General features: G+C 40.1%; 1 protein-coding gene across 7 annotated transcripts in view; it reads right to left on the reverse strand.

The window, feature by feature from the left end:
• The window catches only part of LOC117465048 (glutamate receptor ionotropic, NMDA 2C-like), a 93,537-nt gene that overhangs the window by 29,151 nt on the left and 41,810 nt on the right, over window positions 1-22,576 (reverse strand). For all 7 annotated transcript variants that reach the window (XM_034107906.1, XM_071206778.1, XM_034107905.1 and 4 more), the window contains 5 exons: window positions 12,048-12,113; window positions 11,100-11,288; window positions 9,727-10,067; window positions 8,578-8,692; window positions 5,829-6,040 (listed from right to left, as the gene is read on the reverse strand). In XM_034107906.1, coding sequence (XP_033963797.1) covers window positions 5,829-6,040; window positions 8,578-8,692; window positions 9,727-10,067; window positions 11,100-11,288; window positions 12,048-12,113 — 923 coding nt within the window. The remainder of the gene's footprint in view (window positions 1-5,828; window positions 6,041-8,577; window positions 8,693-9,726; window positions 10,068-11,099; window positions 11,289-12,047; window positions 12,114-22,576) is intronic.

The following is a 22,576-nucleotide window of genomic DNA, read 5'->3' on the forward strand; positions in this document are numbered from 1 at the left end:
ACAGGAGAGGACTCTCCTCCACCTTGTTGTTGAAAAGACTCTTTATATCTGTTAGCGTAGCTCGCTAGCACCAGAAGCTAACAACTACGATCTCCGGTACCAGTGCGCTCTCTCGCTCGCGCACGCACACACACAAAATGGCTCGTTCCACACACACACAGAGCCAAGCTTTAATGAAACACAGAGACCCAGACGTAATAGTACTGTATCATATTATTTTCTAATCAATAATTATTTTTTAATAACCATTTTTCCTCCTGTTCTCACGCGCCCCCCCCTGTCATGCCTCTGCGCCCCCCAGGGGTGGCGCGCCCTCCACTTTGGGAACCACTGAATTAGAGGGTTATTGAGGAAAAATTCTCAACTAATGGCTTATTACTTTTAGAATAAGGCATTAATAAGTGTTTTATAATGACTAATAAAGAGCCAATATACTGCTAATATGCATGTTAATTAAGAACTTAAAGGGGACCTATCATGCAAAATGCATTTTTGTACGTCTTTTATACATGAATGAGTCCCTGGTGTGTCAGGGAACTCACCAAGTGTCAGAAAACACAACCCTCTCTCTTTTCCTCCATACCCACATCTCTAAAAACGGGGCTGCAACGGATCTGATACGGATCAGGAACGAGGAGCTCCGCCTATATGGCCAACTCTCCACCTATCAGGGGAATGTGGGGTTGGGCCACGGCCGGCCATTGCCGCTCGAAAGCGCTGGAGACGCTGTAGTACATAAGCCAGGCCTGTAAGTGGCGCTGTAGTCTGCCACAAAAGCAGCGAAGAAGACTTCCCGCGCATGGTTGCCATGGTTGCCCTTCTGTTTGTTCTCCGCTGTGGCTCTTTGCCTCCCTCCCAGAGGCAAGCATTTGCTCCTGCTGCTGTAATTCAATGCAAGGCAAGGCAAGTTTTTTTACATAGCACCTTTCAACACAAGGCAATTCACAGTGCTTTACAAAAAATTAAAGACATTAAGAAAATGGCATTTAAAATCAGTCATTAAAAAGAAAAGCTAATAAAAGAAACATTAAAAGAAAAAAATACATGGATAAAAGTTACAGTGCAGTCTAAGATATGAATAGTTCAATTAAAAGCAGCGACAAAAAGAAAAGTCTTCAGCCTGGATTTAAAAGTAGTAAGAGTTGCAACAGACCTGCAGTTTTCTGGGAGTTTGTTCCAGATATTTGGAGCATAATAACTGAGCGCTGCTTTACCATGTTTAGTTCTGACTCTGGGGACAGAAAGCTGACCAGTCCCTGAAGACCTGAGAGATCTGGATGGTTAATAATTTAGCAGGAGGTCAGAAATGTATTTTGGGCCTAAACCATTCAGTGCTTTATAAACCAGCAGCAGTATTTTTTAAATCTATTCTTTGACACACAGGAAGCCAGTGTAAAGGCTTCAGAACAGGAGTGATGTGATCCACTTTCTTAGTGTTAGTGAGGACTCGAGCAGCAGCGTTCTGAATCAGCTGAAGCTTTCTAATATATTTTTTAGTGAGACCTGTGAAGACACCATTACAGTAGTCCAGTCTACTGAAGATAAAAGCATGGACAAGTTTTTCCAAATCCTGCTGTGACATTAGTCTTTTAATCCTATACATGTTCTTTAGGTGATAGTAGGCTGATTTAGTAACTGTTTTAATGTGACTGTTGAAACTCAGGTCAGAGTCCATGACTACACCTAGATTCCTGGCTTTATCTGTTGTTTTGAATATTGCACACTGAAGCTCAGCGCTAACTTTTATACGTTCTGCCTTGGCTCCAAAAACCATTACCTCAGTTTTATCTTTGTTTAATTGGAGAAAGTTCTGACACATCCAGTCAATGATTTGTTCAATGCACTTACTCAGTATTTGAATTGGAGCATAGTCTGGTGAAATTGTTACGTAAATGTGTGTCATCTGCATAGCTATGGTAACTTAATTTGTTGTTCTTCATGATCTGAGCCAGTGGTAGCATGTGGACGTTAAAGAGAAGAGGCCCCAAGATGGAGCCTTGAGGTACCCCACATGTCATATTTGTCAACTCAGATGTGTATTTACCTATAGAAACAAAGTTGTTTCTGTCCTTTAAGTAGGATTCAAACCAATTTAGAACTGTTTCCGAAAGTCCCACCCAGTCGGTCTAGTAATATGTTGTGGTCAACAGTGTCAAATGCAGCACTGAGATCTAATAATACTAACACTGAAGTTCTGCCACTGTCTGTGTTTAAGTGGATGTCATTGAAGACCTTTACAAGAGCAGTCTCAGTGCTGTGGTTTGGACGAAAGCCTGAATGGAACACATCGAAACAGTTATTTAAAGGTCACATGTCATGGCCATTTCCACTGATCATAATTCCATTGTTGTGGTCTACTAGAATAGATTTATACTGTGCAATTTTCCAAACTCACATTGGTTTCGCATACAGCATCTCTGTAAAGTATGTGTATTCACTCTCTCCACTAAACAGCTCGTTGCAGCTCTTGCCCCCCCCCTCCCTGTGAGCTCAGTGTGCTCCGATTGGTCGGGACCAGTCGGGACGTTGTGAATCGCGCTGAGCTCCGTGGAGGTCTGATTTCCTTGTTTAGCGATACCCTAACCCAAACTCACCCTGAGCACACACAAAGTCACAGCCGAAGTAAAAACAATAAGTGTGGCTTGATATTGAGTAAGAAAAAGGTTGATAAACGCTGTGAGAATGGGTCTGCAGAGAGAATTTCGCAGCGATCCCAACTGTCTGTTATCAGCCTGCAGCCAGGGAGGAGAGATCAGCAGAGCTGCATGCACTGAGTGTGTGAGAAAGTCCGTGGATTGGTCAATTTGGACCAATCAGCGGGGGCTTAACGTAACGGCTCCGCGGACGTAACGTAACGGCTCCACGGATTGGTCCATTTCGTTCCGGGGACGACATGACATCATGATGTCCCCGGAAGAATCAAATGGACAATGACGTATCTCCAACGAGGCGTTTTGGGAAGGTATTTTCTGTTTTAGAGTTGTACTCCCTACATGGTGTACTTTGAGGGTTTTGACTCTGCAGACCGTTTACATGCATAACAACCTTCATAACACACAAGGGGACGGGCAATAACCGGAAAAGCATGACATGTCACCTTTAAATGCGATAAGTTATTCAACTGTTGAAAAACAACTTTTTCAATGATTTTACCTAGAAATGGAAGGTTTGATATGGGCCTGTAATTGTTCATTACTGAAGCATATAGATTATTCTTTTTTAAGAGCAGTTTAATGACTGAAGTTTTCAGGGCCTGTGGAAAAATACCTGAATGAAGAGATTTGTTTACTATATGAAATAGATCTGAGGCCATACAAAGAAAAACATCTTTGAAAAATCCTGTTGGAATAATATCAAGGCAGCAGGAGGAGGATGTCAGAAGTTGAATAATGTCCTCTAGGTTTTTATCATTAATCTGATGGAATTGTGTCATGATGTCTGAATTGATATTAGGTGGACATAGGGACAACACATTGGCTGTACCTGATACAGAGGCACTGACTGCTTGTCTGATTTTCTGAATTTTGTCAGTGAAGAAGGAGGCAAAATCATTGCACGGGATAGAAATTCAGAGGCGACTGACACTGGGGGGTTAGTTAGTCTGTCGACGGTAGCAAACAAGGCACGTGCGTTGTTTTTGTTTTTGGTAATGATGTCAGAGAAGAAAGACTGTCGTGCGTTTTTCAATTCCAAATTATAAAGGCCAAGTCTCTCTTTATAGATTTCAAAGTGAACCTGGAGATTTGTTTTTCGCCACCTGCGTTCAGCTTTTCGACAGTCTCTTTTTTCTGTTTTCACGGTCATGGCCTTTCTCCATGGAGATATTTTCTTGCCAGACACCTTTACCTTAGTTGGAGCAATGGCATCTATAATATTTTTTTATTAAAATGATCTACTAGCTCATTTACTGAGATGTTAGCAGGGGCAAGTATGGAAGAAAAATTCTGAGTAAACATTTCCCTGGTATTTTCAGTTAAATATCGCTTTGTGGTTACCTCTTTTTGAACATTTTTGTGAACAGAAATAGAGCTCTCAAAGAAAACACAGGAATGGTCAGAGAGTGCAACATCAGTCACCACAACCTTAGAGATATTCAGACCCTTTGAGATAATTAAGTCCAGACTGTGCTCCTTATTGTGCGTGGGCTCCGTCACATGCTGAGTCAGTCCATAGCTATCAAGAACACAAAACAGTTATTTTGCCCCTCTGTCCTGGGGGTTTTCAACATGGATGTTAAAATCACCAACAATGACTAGACGGTCAAAGTCAATACACACTATAGACAGCAGTTCAGTAAAGTCATCAAAAAAGCTTGCACAGTATTTGGGTGGTCTATAGATATTTAGGAACAGAGCTCGAGAGGAGCATTTCAGCTGAAGGGCCACATATTCAAAAGAATCAAAGTTTCCATAAGATGTCTTCCTGCATTGAAGGGAATCATTGAACAGAATAGCAACTCCACCTCCTTTCTTATGCATTCTTTCCTGATTCATAAAACTAAAGCTGGGAGGGGTTGATTCGATAAGAACAGCTGCACTGTTATTTTGTTCAATCCAAGTTTCTGTTAAAACATAAAATCGAGATTGTGCTCAGTGATAAAATCATTGATTAAAAATGTTTTTCCTGCCAAAGACCTGACATTTAATAAAGCTAGTTTAAGTTCGTTAAACACACTATCAGTCAGGTTTTTTGTAATGAGCTGTGGCTGACATGGAATCACTGCTAAATTTGATAAACTCACAAATGTTTGAGCGCTTCCTGTATCTAAAATGATACATTGCTCTTAATCTATTATCAACACAGATATCGGCAAAGCTACAGGCAGGCAGGGCCCCGGCATGTCCTGGAAAAAGTGGAGAGTGCCATACGCCCTTGAGCCTGGACCCAGCAAATATCAGTTTGCAGCGTTTTGTACACACACATCCCTGCAATCCCTCCCCGTCGAGGCAAGCACTGTAATTCTCTCCGGTTTGCCACCAGCAGATGACAAACACCCACCTCTCCACCTCTTCCAAGGAACGAGGGGACCGTGCGGCAGAGTTTCAGTTAGATTTTTTTTCGCCGGTCAACATGTCTGTTAAAGTTTAAATCTTCTGGACAAAATTCGAAATGTGCCGGTCAAAGGTCTTCTTTGTTATGTATTGAGCTTTAAAACAAATGAATAATGACTATATACAATCATATAAGAATAAAACACGGAGGACGGAGATCTATTTTTCTCCACCTCTTCTAACAGCCCAGCAGCTGATCTCAAAGCATGCTCCCCTCTCCTGCAGGGGGGCGTGGTCAGCTGCAGCTCATTTGCATTAAAGCTACATCACAGAATCAGCTCATGCAAAAACAGGGCTAGAAAGAGCAAATAGAGCGAAATGAGGCATGGCTAAAATGCAGGATCTGTTTGGTATTTTGAAAAAAAAACTATATTTATATACTTTATCTAGGTATGGCCCTACAATATATTGTTCAAATATAGCATGATAGTTCCACTAGTTCCAAAAATTGTAACATTTTTGATTGTCACAGAATCATACTGAAAGACGCAAAAATCCACGATTCACGTTTATTAACCAACCTGAACACCGCATAACACACAATACATTGGCATGCTAGCATAATGGTACTGCATGAAACACAATTAGGCCAACCGCAAACTTACATTCAGGACTTAATAACCTCTTTTAAAAAATAAAAATACCTGACCGACATTCAATACAAGATTTGGACAGTTTTTGATAACCCAAAAAGTATCAGGGTTCAAAAGCCATATTTGTGTCTAAATCTTCATGTTCGTGCAGATGTAACAAGCGTGTTAGCGTTGCTTTGCGTACCTTCCTGTTTGATTGGACTGGCGCCTGCAGGGCACTGTGTTGCGGACACATGTGCCAGTGCCCGGGTCCACGTTCTCCACCATGACGAAGGGATGCTCCTCCAGCGTGGCCACAGTCAGGTGGCGGTCATCGGACACCTGCTCCAGAAAGCTGCCGTATCGAGGCCAAACCGGGTAGCGAACCTGAAGGATCCCTCGGGAGAACGTTCCGACCTGAAGAGGGAGGGTGAGAGACAAAAACCTCAGCGCGATCCTGCACGAAGTGTTTGAATCTCACCCTCGACCTGATCTGCATATCCACCCCTTCTCTCTTTCCCTGTCTTGTCTCTACCAACTTCACAGAATGAATGCATTTTCTATTTTATTTAAAAATGGAAATTAGCATGTGCTGACCTGGAGGAAGAGGATTAGAAGATGAAAGAAGAGTAGAGTTCATTAATGCCTCAAATACTTAAAAGTGTTTGAGTTAGACATTTTTAGAAAAAAAGCAGAATATAAAACAAAGGGCATACCTGCCTCACATTAATTATACATCATGTGTTGCCTTCAATCTGTGTTCATTTTGTTGAATGATTATTCAATTATTAATTGTCTTCTTCAAGTGAATAACAAATTGAAATGTCACTGTTCATAAATGGGAACTGTTCAAGTAATTAGTGGTGTTAATTATCTGTGTGTTTAAGTCTTTTTGCTTTTCAAATATGTAATGCTATTTGTAGAGCTATAATTAGATATCATTTTGATAACAAAGCGTGCTCAACTGTGATTGACAAACAGATTTGCTGCCAGACTAAAATATACAGTAGCCAAGAGAAGCAAGAGGTACATTTAGTTTTTCAATGTCAGAGGGAGCCACTGTGGACTAGAATTGTGGTATATTGTCACATCACACAGAGAATAATCACATCGATGTTGACACTAAACTCAGTGAAACCCTCTCTGTTGCGGCTTTCATACCAGCGCTTTTCCCTTTCTATTTATTGTACCGCTGTTGGTGTGGTACTAACCTGAACAAAATGAATTTCCCCTTTGAGGACAATAAAGATCACACCTATTATATCTGTTGACTTAGCAGTACAATCACCTTGTGCAACAATTCAACTGTGCAAAACTCTGTCCTTAATTATGCATTTACTTATTTATATTCGTAGTTATACACATTTTTTTTTCATCTCACTTAATCAAGGATCTCAAGGAAAAAAGAGAAAAGATAGGACAAGTTCCCAGATAGCGCCAGAGCAGAAAAAGGGGTCATTCCTGCCAACAAATGTCCCCCAGCAACACCCTTCAAACCATACTTAGGAACAACATCATGTTAAAGTGTCAGGGTCGATATTACGGCTGAGTAACATGACAAGAAGACACTTGTTTAAAGTAATCTCTTGTTGTCGGTTGTGTGTGTGTGTGTGTGTGTGTGTGTGTGTGTGTGTGTGTGTGTGTGTGTGTGTGTGTGTGTGTGTGTGGTGTGTGTGTGTGTGTGTGTGTGTGTGTGTGTGTGTGTGTGTGTGTGTGTGTGTGTGTGTGTGTGTGTGTGTGTGTGTGTGTGTGTGTGTGTGTGTGTGTGTGTGTGTGTGTGTGTGTGTGTGTGTGTGTGTCCACAACAGCAGTATATCTACACTTCAACATGAGGACATAAGGAATAGATGAAGTGCTGGCTGCTACCTTCAAATCTACTCACACGCCAACAAAACCCCACTTCAACACAATTACATGTCCATGTTCATACACACACGCAGACTTACACACCAGCCAGGAGGTGACATTGATGAAGTAGGTTGGTCTTTCCAGGTCAGAAATAAATGAGTTCAACTGTAGCTGTGAGATTACGTTCAGGTCTCTCTATTTAGTCTAACTTTTTCAATACACCCTCGGGCTTTGAAAAATTGGTGTATGTTTGTGTGTGTGTAAAAGGGAGTGAAAATTCTTAAGAAAATTGCAAAGCATGGCGACAATAAAACCAGAGTAAGAGGGTGGCTTCAAAAGGAAACACACAGACACAAAACATTATTGATTACAATGTACGTCTACACTTGTACCTTTCAAATACCATCTATTTGTGAGGTTCAGAGTGATTGGGGAGTTATCTTTTGATCAATTGTTCAAGTCAAGGATGCTGACATCTCAAGAAAAGGGGTGGAGGGGTTAGAGGGACAGATGTGAGGAAAAGATACTGTGTGGGGTTAAAATACAGTTTCACGCTGGGGTTCTAAAAACAACGGGAAGATATTGTTTTGTAGTTTGTCCTGCTGTTTGTGCCGGTTCACCACTGCGGTCAGCACAGTTGGAGCTGCAGCAGTGGATGTGACACACAGCATAAAGAAGCAATCAAGACACTTAAAAGAAACCTTAGTGCCCCGTTGATGTAATTTGGGTAAACAATTGTATAACTCAGTCAAATCTGAACACAGACATTATACACATATTCTCATAAATATTCAATGTGACTTACACTTTCCGAGAATATCATTATTTTTGATGTCGAACACAACTTCACATTTAGAGATAATAAAAAAAGATGCTCCTACGAACGATTCTATCAGTATCAACGCACTCCAATGGCAGTTATTTGATCATCCCTGGGTGCATTGCTAGCAGCAAATGTTAACTAATTCATCTGGGAATCCGTTATATATATTATACAAGTCCTCTGTATATGAACTTTATATGGGCACTTAACGGGACAAACATCTTATTGTTCGTGTGCCGTCATGCCAGCTTGTTAGTGTGATTTAGTATCTGGTGCCCAGTACCTTGTCCCAAAGTCTGTCACGGTCCAAAGCGACGAGGACCATGGAAGGATTGGTGAGGAAGCCTTGGCTGTTAAATGACAGATCTTTCCTTTCCCACGTCACATTCAGCATGTGCCTGCAACCCACACAAACATAAAGTCATACAAAAATGATGTTGAACACAATCAAGGACTTTGATACATCATTTAAGAATTTGCATTTTCGTTTACACAGATAAACACACACAATGATCACCTCCTAATTAAACCTAAAGCTCCACTGGAGGGCTTAATCTAACGTGGGAGGCTGGAAGTAGCTCATTAGTGGAAGAGGGAGGCGGCTGATTGGTGGAGAGTGTTCCTACTGACTGATTTCACTTTGTTAAGATACACATCCTTGACAGACAGGGTCTGTGAATAATGAGTCTAGGTCAATTTGCATTTCAGAACATGTGAAAAAGAGTCGCAACTACTTTCACTTCATGCTGTTGAGCTGAAGTTGAAGTTTTGCTCTTCCGTACGTGCCACAGTAATGATCACTCTTATAAGAATACAGTGCTGCAGGAATGAGTCCCAAAACCCCCAAATGAGTCAACACTTTTGCACTTCCAGTTCTCTTGTTTGGAGGTCAATTTTCATTTCTGTATGGTCTGTGGTTAACATAGTTAATAACATAAGTTCATGTTGTGTATGATGTCGAAAATGTCAGTAAAAACCCAAATTGGGAATTTGGAAGCTTTTACATGTCCTAGAAGTTGTGTTCGCTGACTACATGACACAACAGAGGTTTTGGGGGACACTGAACTTCATCATGTAGCACAGGGGGGGACTCATGCACTTCATGATGTCGACATTGAAGACATTAGACCGTGGTGTACAGTAGTTAGTTAATAGCATTACATTAGCTTTGACTTGTGGCAATCGTATTTGAACTTCAACAATTATAACAATTGTGGTAATTATCTTGTTGAGCAAAACATGTAAGTAACATAAACATTTGTTTGCTTCAAAGCCTTTCTCTCTGCACTAGGCCAAAATCCAATGAAAAAATCCTGTTGACTTTTTGTCGGGGAAACTATTGTCTTGCGAACTTCCATTTTGTCCTACAGAAATATCTCATCCCTGGCACAATTCATTCAAGTTGTGTTCACTGAAAGAAAGTGTCACTCACCTGAACAGAGTATTGTTGTCTGAGTGTTTAGCCAGTTTGGTGCAGTCACCTTGTCCCTCAGGAATAAACCCGTACAGCTTCTTGAAGCTCTCAGCCCCTTGAGCTACAATGGCGACACCCTCCCTCACCCTCTGCCGCAGGCTCTTCCTCCACTGGTCCGTAATCACACCGATAACACCAATAGGGAAGCTGGCAGGTGGAGGGCTATCAGGGTTGCCCACGGCCTGACTGGGGATGATCCAGATGTATCCTGGCCCCAGCAGACCCACCTCAGCAGCCTGTTGAAACAAGTACTGTGCCTCCTCATAGGAGCAATACGCCATCAGGACCTGAGAATCCACCTGCGGAGGGAGAGAACAAGTCCGTCAGAGAGAAAACAGCCTGAACATGCTGCAGGTCATCAAGAGCCTGCAGCACCAGCTGTTCCCCAAACTTCAGCCTGCTTCTAAACTTTTTGCTGTTTCAGATTTAAGTTTCACAAAACTAATGCCAACCAATTAAACAATAAATACAAAGATTGCCTCACACAGACTAGTTCTTTCATAGACAAATATTGTTACCCAATATTCACTCCCGGTAACTGATAATAAAACGGTTGCAACGGAACCAACGGTAGCCGTAATGTTAGCTCTCTAACATATAACACATTAAGTCTGAATAGTAAAAAAGGCATGGATAATGGTCAACATGTCCGACCCAAGGGGCAGCCAATGAAGTGAACCCAATGTAGAATTGCCCTAAACCTGCATTCTCTCTGATATCTAGCCGACTTTACTGACTGCAAAAATGAATCTGATGGTTAAGACATCTATGAGAAAATTACAGTACTATCCATTTGAATTATTGCCCCAGTAAACATGTTCCTAATAATAATAATAATAATAATAATGGTGATAGTAATACATGTTATTTATATAGCGCTTTGCAAGGTGCTCAAAATGAGTTTCTTTTAAAGTAAATGTGTTTTACTGTATAGTTTGTACATTGTTAACAATTGTTGTGTTATGGGAACTCAGGTAACCAACCTGCGGCTCTGCTTCAACTGTGCAAGAGCCTGACGCATACGACATATAAAATGTCCACCTGTACAACCATTGTCAAGCTTTAGGGTGGAAAAAATTACATATGTATCATTTGAATTGGAAGATAGTCATTCGTAACGTAATACATTCCCATCAAAGCTCCAACCCACACCCAACCTGAGTAGAGGTCGAACTGAAAACTGAAAACACCATGTAGGTGTTCAGAGACTAGTAATGATGATGCAGTAACCCCATTTAGTACAGCACTTATTTGTAAGAATTGAGCCCTTCACACAAACTAAGTGATAGATTAAAGCTGGTGCCAGCTGGGATTTCTATAGCTCATTGTACCTGCTGCAACATGCGCTTCGTCCTCGCATCATTTGACCCAACGGACATTTCCAGAGACAAAACATCCTGCAGGTTCCACAGGAAATAGGAGGTATCTGTGTAGGACTGAACTATATCCACAAAGGTGTCGTAGCCCGGCAGCAAACTGGTGATCACCGCAAACTCGCCCCAGTCATACTCCTCCATGAGCTGAAACAGGGACATATAGAAATAAAGTAGCAACATGATAATATCCATGGTAATGAGGTTATCAGATGAAGGACTTAATGATTGCAAGTGGAAAATTGTGATGAACTGATGATGAGAAAATCAGACCTCTTGCATTATGTGTATTTTGATACCTGTTTGTTTTGGTATTCAGTATTTATGCTAAGCTAAGCTAAATGGCTGTTTTCTCCGTTTGGCTCTCTTTTGATGGGACAGACACGATAGTGGGATCCATTTACTCTAAAAAAAATGTTTTGTCATAAATAACCCTGTCAATTCAGACTGCCACTAAATGATGAGCATGGACTCTACAGTTTGATGATGATGATGATGATGATGATGATGATGATGATGATGATGATGATGATGATGATGATGATGATGATGATGATGATGATGAGGATGAGGATGAGGATGAGGATGAGGATGTAATGTTTTGTTTTCACAGACTGAACTGAGATCATCCCTTTGATTGGCAAAACATCAGTGACATTAAGCCCTATGATCTCATGAGAATTGTTTGTACAATCATAAACACAGATTTGATCAATTTGTAGAAATTGGGGCCATGACTTCAGATCAGGGATTCTCTTGTTGCTGGTTGTTGTCCTTACATGGACTTTATCAGCCTGGGTCGTCCCAGTTGTCTGGATTGACCCAACAACCAGATTTTAATCACAAAATTGGGTTCAAATGAGGTTGGATTGTCAGTTATTGTAACTCTGCAATGTTGTACTATACCTTGAACATGCAGACGATCTGCTGCTCAAGAGACGCTCCCATCTGCAGGAATGAGGATCCCTCCGCCTGTAAAGAGTAAGAGTCATATTTAAGGATTCAGGTGGGGGAGGTTATTCTCCTGAGCTGGTCTTTAACACAGACATCAGCAGTTTGGGTTTTTACTTTCAGGTTGATTAGTTTTTTTTAGACTAAAGTTCATTTTTTCCACTTCTGAAAATGCTTCATGAGTCGGAAATCAGTTTCAGGAACTTTAACAATCAAGAAACGAACATCTAAGTATAGTGCTGAACTTTCTGCCACAACAGAAGCAAACTGATGAAAGCTTTTTCAGATGAACTCGGCTGCTGCTGCTCATTTAAGCAACACCTTTAACATTTTTACTGCTGCGGAACAATCACATTTGTATAAAACTTTTCCACTACTAGGACATAGCATTTTAATAAACTGTCATCTTGTTTAATAAGCATTTCAATTGTTAAAACATTACTTTAAAAGTCACGAGAAAGAGGAGCGGCACTAAATCCAATTAATTTAATGAGAAATTACAAATAAAGAAAAAAGAAAGGACTACATTTTAGGTGAGGTGCTTGGACAATGGCACCTAACTTGGCTTTATAAAATGTACATTTTCATCCATATCTATGATTTACTAAAAAGTGTCTCTGAAAAGAGAATTTAAACAATAATTGATTGATAGAAACTACTGTCACCTCCACCCTAGAGTACTATGATGCCGATTCAGAGTGATGTATCGTATAAAGAACAGTTATGAATATTTATACTACAGTTTCCACCTTTATTGAGCTTTGCTTGTCCATATGCTGCCTAGATCTGGTAAGAGTGTTTCCAATGTGCAGACATAAGTCCTGCTGCTCTCTTTCTGTCAAGAAGGGGTGGTCCACTCTTACATTTGTCTTTGCCTTTTAGCATACATTTGCATACTGACTCATTGTGCGCTGACGGATGGACATAACGCTGAACCCATGTCCTTCAAATAAATTTAAATAAAGTAGGCCATCGCGAGGAGAGGAGGATGTCTATTGAAAAGTGTAAAGTAGATCAAATATAGACACAAAGAGCAGAACTCATCAACCAATAAGGAAACAATATTCTTTGTATGTTAACCTTTAACCTTAACTGTGAATTCAGCTAGCATTTAATGTGTGATAAAACATTTGTGTCAAGACTGACTGAATACATTCTGAGCAATGATTTGGTGATTTGAAGGTCAAAATGTTTTAGCAGTCTTATTACTGAATTCAGTCATTAAAATAACTATTCCCCTGCCTGCATTTTATCTTTTCTTTTAATTTAGAAAAAAATAAATCCATTCAAGCCACTGTCACAGTTTGTACGCACTGTCCCTGGCCTTTTTTTAGATGTAACTGCGCAACAGAGCTTGGAATAAAGATCTGAGGGTCCGTAAAGTGCTGCAGGGCACAAGTGGACCTGTGATGTAAGCAGGTGCAAGACTCTGCAGGGCTTTAATATGAAGGAGTAATATTCTGAATTTAACTGGGTAGAAAAAAGGTGAAGATCAGGGTAATATTGAGATTTTTTAACATGGGAATACAATGCATTATCCAACACAAGTGGAGACAGCTAATCTAAAATACATTGACATACATGCGTGAAGAGAGTGAATCAGGAGTATAGTGAGAGAGAGTCTATGGTGTTAAACTGTCAAAAGCCATTTGGGAGCAGGTCTCAGATCTCCTCAGTCTGTTCCCGTCTCTGAGGTGACTAACTGTCATATCTCCTTCCTGTTGCTCTTCCCTCTCCCACAGCTCAGACGCTGCGAAAAGCCCCAGAGAGCCGTGCAGCCTGAGGAATACCACAGGAATATCACAACTAGACTCTCCCTCACTCAATTTTACCAGTCTGAGCTTGTTTGAAGCTCACCTCTCAAACTCCAACAGACCACTGACTGGGCTGACTACCAGAATAACATTTTAAAATAGTCGTACACAACCATGTCAAGCTGTCACTAAATTAAAAAAAGAAATACTCTGAAATGGCAGCCCCGGTCAGCTATAGTGTCCCACTTCGTCTTATGTAGAAGTGATGAGGTGCATTATTTGAAGAAGTATAATTAAAATCCAATTAATTTTGTCTGAGCTATTAAACCAGCAAATAATGTAGTGACCTCCCTCGAACCAATAAGTGTTTCATCATCCAATTAGCAGCATCTTATATTGTGAAATATTTTACAAATTCGGAAGCAAATGTGATGAAAGACGTCAACCTTCCACATCAGTGAAATCAAGCAAGAATTACAACAAAATCACGTTTTTTTTCCCATGTCTAACTCCCGCGCTCATGAGAAGAGAGTCCCCCTCCCCCCTGCATCCGCCGCTTTCAAGCCATCTTGTTCTCACCACCTTGGCGGTGTGGCTGTCACACACAGACGTAATTAGCAGTCATACTGCAGGAGTGTATGGTAATGTGACAGGAAGACAGTTGACATGGTGGTTGCTCACACACTCCTCCTCTCCCACAGGGAGAACTCTGCACCGAGCTCCCTGTCTGTGGAGAGGCTGGTGGGTCAAAAACGAAGCAGGTCGAACACACAGTAGCTCACTCACATCATATGGACTCAGATACGTTCACACATGTACAGTACAATGCATTCTTCCAACGTAAAGGTTGTACATTTGCGAGCTTCCATCTGCAGAGGTGGAAAGTATAATTACTCAAGCTTATGTTGTTGTTAGTTTTATACAATTGTATGCCAGTCATTTCTTATACTGTACCTCATATCAGTTGTAATTAGTGTACTCCACTGCATTTATATACTGGCCACAATTACTTTGCAACTGGAGGTGATGCTGATGATTAGCAGGTATAAGCAGTGAACACCAGAATTAAAGCTGATGGTTGATGGAAATTTATTGTAATATTGGATCTGTAATGGATGCATCGCCTGATTTAAATATAGGTTATTCACAGCAAGCTTTGTATAATACACTTAATAGCTCTTAAGGGTTGATTTTTTCCTCATTGAGTTTGACCGTATGTGCATTTCAGAAACATCAGAACGCCTAGTTCATACAAAGCTTTTGTTTCATACAACAAACACACAGTTAATTTACTATTGTTGGCATTACATTAGTTATTGTAGTTCGCACATTTAGTCCGCACATTATCCTCTTGCTTCAAGTTTATATAATATGTATTACTTCGAGTTACCAGTTCCACAGCTAGAGAGTAATCTTGTCAGGCTGGAGCAAAAGATGCACCACCTAGCTGAGCTCTTAAATACAGAAAGTGACTACACAACATGAGGGGGACTTGGATTTGGAAATTTTTGAAAAACAAATAAATAACTGTCTTTCAAAAACACAAATGACGGTGTATATCAGTGTATACAATGTTATTATTTAGCTACAAACAGTGTACGAGAACGGATGGGGTTTGGTGAACTGACTATCTCAATCAAAACAATCCCATTTTTAGTTGGTAAATGAATGTGGTCTTCTGTCAACATAGTTTTAACAGTTAATGTTGCTGTATTGTTGGCAAAGGAAAATGTTGTGCCCTTTATACGTTGGCCAGAAACTGAAAAAAGGATGAATTTACAACAGCGAAGGAAAACGTACTCCCTAGAAGTTCATAAAAAACACTCACAACAACCCGATCTCATGGCATTTCGTGATCACCAACACGATTTATAATCTATTGATTCGTGTTCACCAACACGATTTTCCCCTTTTTTTCGTGTTGCACAGCACGATTTTAAAAGCAATGTATTTCTACTGGTAATGTGTTTCGTGCCTGCAGCACGTCTTTTTCTCGGGTCGGGTCGTGGAAGACCGGAAGCTGTGTGGTTCATAAAAACATGTTCTTACTCAATATCAAGCCACAATTATTGCTTTTATTTTAAATCGTATAATTTCGGACTTGTGTTGCCGTCTGTGAGGAAAATAAATGGGGCTCAGAGCCTCAGAATACTGAAATCTGTATTTTTTAAATCTTTTTTGATCTTCTAATTTGTTATTCTATTCAAAAATAACACACTGTTATTTACTCACCAATAACACACAATTATCCTTGCTATTATTTATTGGTTTAATTCCATAATCTCGGGCTTTTTTGGCGTCCGTCAGGAACTGAATTTCAAAATAAAAATAACCGGAAACAGGCGTAGGCCTCTAGGAGTTTAGGATGCCCGAAGAAACACTACACTACCCATAATCCCCAGCTATCGTTTAGGACTACAGTCCCCGTGATTAATCTTCAAGCTCTGGGATTGGATGTTGGAGTGGCAGTGCGCCAAGGTTACGCTGAGCGTCAAACAGCTGTTTGAAATGGAACGAAACCGCCAGACTATCCAAAACTGGAATCGAACGCCGACCCAGAACTACGCTGGCTATTGTGTTTCGCAAAATGTTCTATGGGACGTCTCTACTGAACTTTTTCGTTTTTCCCACAATTAGAAGTTGCCAGTATTAAACACATTGGTGTTATCAAATGTAAAACATATAATTAATAAATGGGTGAAAATCGCTTCCATAATGCGCAGCATTACTGTAATATATACCCACATGACAGCTCATTGTTACTTTGTAATTCTACTCTACAATTAAGAGGTTAACCTGGTATTTTTACTCCACTACACTTATTTGAGTTACTTTGCAGATTCTGATTAATGATGTGAAATATAAACAACCCTTAAATCAGACTTTAGTTACAGTAAAATTCAGGTAAGGTGATTGTCAAGTGCCAACAATCAGGAGAGATATTTGATAGTTGGTGCTTGAGAAGACTAAACATTTATCTTTAATTGACATGAATGGAAACGAGTAATAAAGAATATTCATTACTCGTTATTCTATACTAATAGTTCATTAAAGACTGTATATTATGGCTATTTTGCACATCCCTTTCAAGATTTCAAGATTTTCAAAGGTTTATTGACATATCATATACACAACTACGGTGTATGCAATGAATGAAAATCTTAGGTCACAGGTTCCTCAACAGTGCATTACAAGACATCTATCAATATGTGTGTATACCTCCACCATTAAACTGTCATATTCTGCACATTTCTTATACTATCTACATACATAAGAGTATAATTCATATGTATAATATCAGTTAAAATAAGTGCTTCAACATAGTTAACATTGCAGGAAAGCAATATATTAGACGTTAAGTACTTTGTCAGGCTTAATATTTATCTGTAGATAGATACCCCCAAAGTTATTTTCTTATTTAAAAGAAGACCTTAATCTAAAGTATTATTTAATGTTTAAATAAAGGCTAATTCGTTTTTCTCTTTTGCACCTCCTCCTATTAATATCGTTGTCCATCCTGCACTAAACTGTTTTATTGTAGAGATCACTTATAGTATCTTCTTGATTTTTTATATTCTATATTTCTATCACAGACCTTCTACTTTCCCCTTATGAAAGTATGTACTCTTAATATTTTTTTAATTAAACATAACACATAAAAACAATAATTCAATAACGTGCTTTAACCACTAGGCGGTGCACACAAGGTACACACAGCCATAATAACTTTGTATTATTAGTGTAGGACACTTATGTATGTACAACATCTGAAGATGTGTAGTTTTATTCATGCTTTCACATAATTTTACAGCATATCGCTATATTATTTCAGACTCAGTATTTACATTCTTATATTCAAAGAAAATCAGTAATATCTTTAAAAACTACAAGTCCTTTTATATCAGCTGTGCACCGTTATGGTGTAAATATAACCTATCTATGAATTAGATCAAATGTAAAAGTCAGCCGAATTAGTGTTGATACTGCAAGGAGACGTATTGTGTGAAGAGAAATTGAAGATGTTGTTTAATTGTTGATATATTTATGATCCACGTCAAGTATTCAGTTTCGGCGGCATTTCTTCCAGTTTTTCCAAAGGTCTTCTCATCAGGGCTCTATAAATAAAGAACTACGGCAGATCTGTAATGGTAACGGCAACGGTTCGGTTACTTATGTAATGCAGCCAAACCATGTATTACAATGCCTTTATGTGATGACTTTCAAAGAGAAAAGCAAGAACACTCGGAATTAAGTATTATTTTATTCTTTTAAAATGTTTTCCGGATTTCATATCATATAAACACCAAATCCCAGCATGCATTGCGGCTAAAACATCCAATCAGCGAGCTTAAACCATAGCTGAGGATCTTGGGTAATCGCTCGAAATGCCTACGTCTGTTTCCGGTTATTTTTATTTTGAGATTCAGTTCCTGACGGACGCCAAAGAAACCCGAAATTATGGAATTAAACCAATAAATAAAAGCAAGGATAATTGTGGGTTATTGTTGAGTAAATAACACTGTGTTATTTTGAAAAGAATAACAAATTAGAAGGAAAAAAAGATTTAAAAAATACAGATTTCAGTATTCTGAGGCTCTGAGCCCCATTTATTTTCCTCACAGAAAAACAAAAAAAACAAAAGTCCGAAATTATACGATTTAAAATAAAAGCAATAATTGTGGCTTGATATTGAGTAAGAACATGTTTTTATGAACCACACAGCTTCCGGTCTTCCACGACCCGACCCGAGAAAAAGACGTGCTGCAGGCACGAAACACATTACCAGTAGAAATACATTGCTTTTAAAATCGTGCTGTGCAACACGAAAAAAAGGGGGAAATCGTGTTGGTGAACACGAATCAATAGATTATAAATCGTGTTGGTGAACACGACATGCCGTGAGACTGGGTTGCTCACAAACAATGTACTTGTGTTTGGCCGTGTTGGGAAGCTTTGAGGGAGCCAGGCTATTAACGTTTCATCATTCCCGGTGATAAAAAACAGTTTCTAGTGGGAATACTGGGCAGCAAATCTGGGCTTCTAATGACCTGTTTATGGAGAGTCTGGTTTCTGGACCATGAGGCCAAGAGAGACAGAAGTGAGGAGGCGAAGAGAAGAGACAGAAGCACAAATAGAGAAAACGGGTCAGTCTGGCCATAGAAACAAATCCCCAAAAAAGAAACCGTGATCCAATGAGACACGTCTGGCTCATTGCATCACTTTGGTCGAACATCACAAACACAGTGTGACCTTAGAGTGCAGCCAGGACTGAGACTGTAACTCCAGAAATATAATCTTCCACTGACAGCTTCAAATTGTAATAAATGATGTTATACGCTCGAATACTCAACGTCAACAGTTTCTTTGCTTCTAAAATCCATCATGTGCATACAATACTTAAAAGGGTATTTTGTTCCTGTTTACTGGCAAACACATAAAGCTGTCAGCTTTAGTTATTCTGGGCTTTATCAGCATCTAAAACCATGATCACTCATTTCTTTATATGTTTACTGTGATGAACAAAAGACTGGTTTGTGAATGATCAAACATGCAGTATGTATTTCCTCAGAAACAGAGATGTACTGTAAGAGTACCTTGTCATAATGATGCTCTCTCCAAAACTGATTCAGAGCATCCCGAGGAAAATGTTTTACATCGCTCTCATCATTTAACAAGTACAAAAGAATAAATTCTACTGATTTTACAAAAGTAATTATTTTTATTATTTTCTCTGTGCTCCGAAAAGAAATTATCTACAAAATGTCACCTCAACTGTATTTAAAGCGTGGTTATAATGCTTATTTTTGATAGTCCACCATTTTTAGGGTTATAGTGCGTCTGAATCATGTTCGCCACCCCTATCAAGTTCGCCACCCCTATCAAGTCAGAGATACACAGAACATTTATTAACGGACTCTTAGCAGCATTTACTCAGTGAGTTGAGTGCAGGTTTTACCTCCTTACTTGGGCACTAACAGGTGTGAGAGGTCTTTTATTCAGGCACAATTTTGGAGCTATGGTCAGGCTCCCTTTTATCATTTTGATACCAACCTTTGATTTACTGTATGTGTATATCATTTGTATTTCTTTCTTGGTTTTCTATAGATATCAGTGGCGGCTGGTGCATCACTTAGGGTAGAGTAGACCCTCACACACACATATAACAACAAAGACTAAAAAACTCCTGTTTTGCAACGCTACTTATGTGTAATATACTGTAATGTATATATATATATATATATACCGTAAATGGCTGTGCAATTTATTCTACCACTTATTGTACTTTCACCAGGCTGCTATATCGCTAAATTGGTATTGGATGTGCGTTTTGTATAGTGTGTAATTTCTAGTTTTTTATCTTTAATATTAATATTTGCCCCTGCATTCAAACGCGCTGACATTTTCAAATTGGGTCACAGAGGTTTACTTTAGTTTTTTCTCCTTTATGTAATACTATTTTCTAAAACAGCTGGGTTCTGTTGTTTTTAGAAATTGTTAGCCAAACTGGACTAAGTAGTGGATTTGTTGGTGACTATTTTTGGCGAGGATTAGGTGAGTATTTACGGCATTAGGTCGGTTTGTACTCCACGGTGCTGAGGCTGCATTGTAATGACGAAACATGTCATCCTGCAACAGTGTGGCTCATTATTGTATTATACATGTTTATGTATACAAGCGGCCGAGATGGGTTTTCTCTGCAGGGTGGCTGGTGTCTCCCTTAGGGATAAGGTGAGAAGTTCGGTCATCAGGGAGGGACTTACACGCACACACACAGATGCACACACAAAGACAAAACGCTATCAACATCTGATTTCCAGCTCCTCAGAGACACGTCGCAGTATTTTTTGTCTTTACCTCGCAGGCCCGATTGAGCAGTCTTTATGCTTTTTCTCAGCCGCTGCTCGCACTTTCTCATTTCCGCCTCTTTGCCTTCGCTTGATGTGTGTGTGCCATCCGACAAAAGACACACTTCCTCTCCTCTCTTCAATCTTTTCATCTTTGTCTCATTCCCCCTCTTCCTTGTTGTTTGCCATAGAGAGATCACTGAGACAGGAACCATAAATAGGCGGCTCGGGCGGGTGCTGCTTCTTTTAAACCCGCCATCAAAGATATTCATCGTCATCAGGCTATTGATAATCAAGCACTATTGAGCTCTTTTATCCCTTAAGAGAATCATGCACTCGCGCATGTCTTTCTCTGTCCAATCCACCTGTCCCATTGTGCCAGACGTCTGTGACAAGCTTTTTTCCTCCTTGCTGACAACAAAGGAGTGTACAAGAGAGAGAAAGAGACTGAGGGGGAGCGTGAGGAGGGCTGAGAGAGGCCTCGACAGGCAGGCCTCAGAGGAGAGTGCTTACTCTATGTGCTATATAGAGAACTGTCACTCACCACTTTGGGCTCGTCAGACAAACGGTCGCTAAGTATGAGAGATAACGTCCCATCTGTGCGTTTGTCTTTTGCCGCTGTCAAGCAAAGAGGTTAAGTAACCCAGACAAAACCCGCCGCGATCAACAGTGAGAATCCCAAAGCAAGGATAGTTGATAACTGACAATCTTTGCCCCAAATATTTTCGAGGCCCAGATACTTTACAAAGTTAAAGAACTGCCTATCAAAAGCACATCCGGTAACACCTTCACGCCAATTTAAGGTGAAGAAGCAACGAATAGTGCGAGAGGGAAGTTATGAAGGCAGCAAATAGAAAAAATAGAAGGAAAAGAAGAGTGAAAGGTTTTGTATTTGTGGGTGAATGATGAGAGCTGTGGGTGGCTTCTACCTCCTGAAGGGTCTAATTAACAGTTTAATGGGGTCCTGGAGCTCAGAGAAAGCAGAAAGGAGAACAGGCCACTCGCTTCAAGCCACAGCCTTAATGGATTCAGCCAGCGCACAACAGAGCCTGGAAGGGAACCAAACCAGAAATATGGAAAGGAGGGTGAACAAATACAATGGTGAGAAGTGGACAGAGAGAAGGAATTGAAAAAAATGTGGAAACAAGAATGAGTATTTAACTATTGAAAGACTGTGAAACAGAGCCTCCAGGCGTTTGTCAGCCGTGCTTCATCGAAACATTTTTCACCCGCTCTGTCTCTTGCTAACTCACTCAAATCAATCATACTCCTGCAGCTATCCCCTCCTCCTGTTTAATACCCATCTATGACGTGACGTCTGCAAATACCATTTGATTAACAAGAAGATGATAACATTGCTATATGGTTTACAAAATGTGGCCCGGGGGTGAAATCCAACACTTGCAGCCCCACAGCTACAATCTTGCATTCATTTTGGATGCTTCCTGTGGTGGATAGGTGTAGGAATGCATCCATTTGGCTCTGTGCGTGCTCTAATATGTGAGGGTTTTCATTTGCATGTGTGTTTCTACGTGTGAGAGTTGGCTCTATAAATACAATGTGTTGATGATGGCAGTTAAGCAAGTAAATGAAGGAAGGAAGGGAAGACAGGCGGAAGGCGTGGAGTGTGAGCGGAAGGAGGGATGAAGCCATTTTTGAAACTCAAAAGAAGAGAGAAAGTAAAGATTAAGAATCCGGCTGGTTTCATCAATCTCCTCTTTACGATCTTTCCACACAGCTCACTGCTCTCCATCTCTATTCATCAATGAGATACATGTTAAACTATAGCGCGAAAAACCTGCCGCTCTTCAAGTGTGCGGGGATGATTGATCGAGGCATAGTTAGCCCGTAGCACTCGTCTCCCATCGCAAAGTTTCCCTTCCCA

This window comes from Pseudochaenichthys georgianus, chromosome 19 (genome assembly GCF_902827115.2).
Source record: "Pseudochaenichthys georgianus chromosome 19, fPseGeo1.2, whole genome shotgun sequence".
In the NCBI taxonomy this organism is placed as follows: domain Eukaryota; kingdom Metazoa; phylum Chordata; class Actinopteri; order Perciformes; family Channichthyidae; genus Pseudochaenichthys; species Pseudochaenichthys georgianus.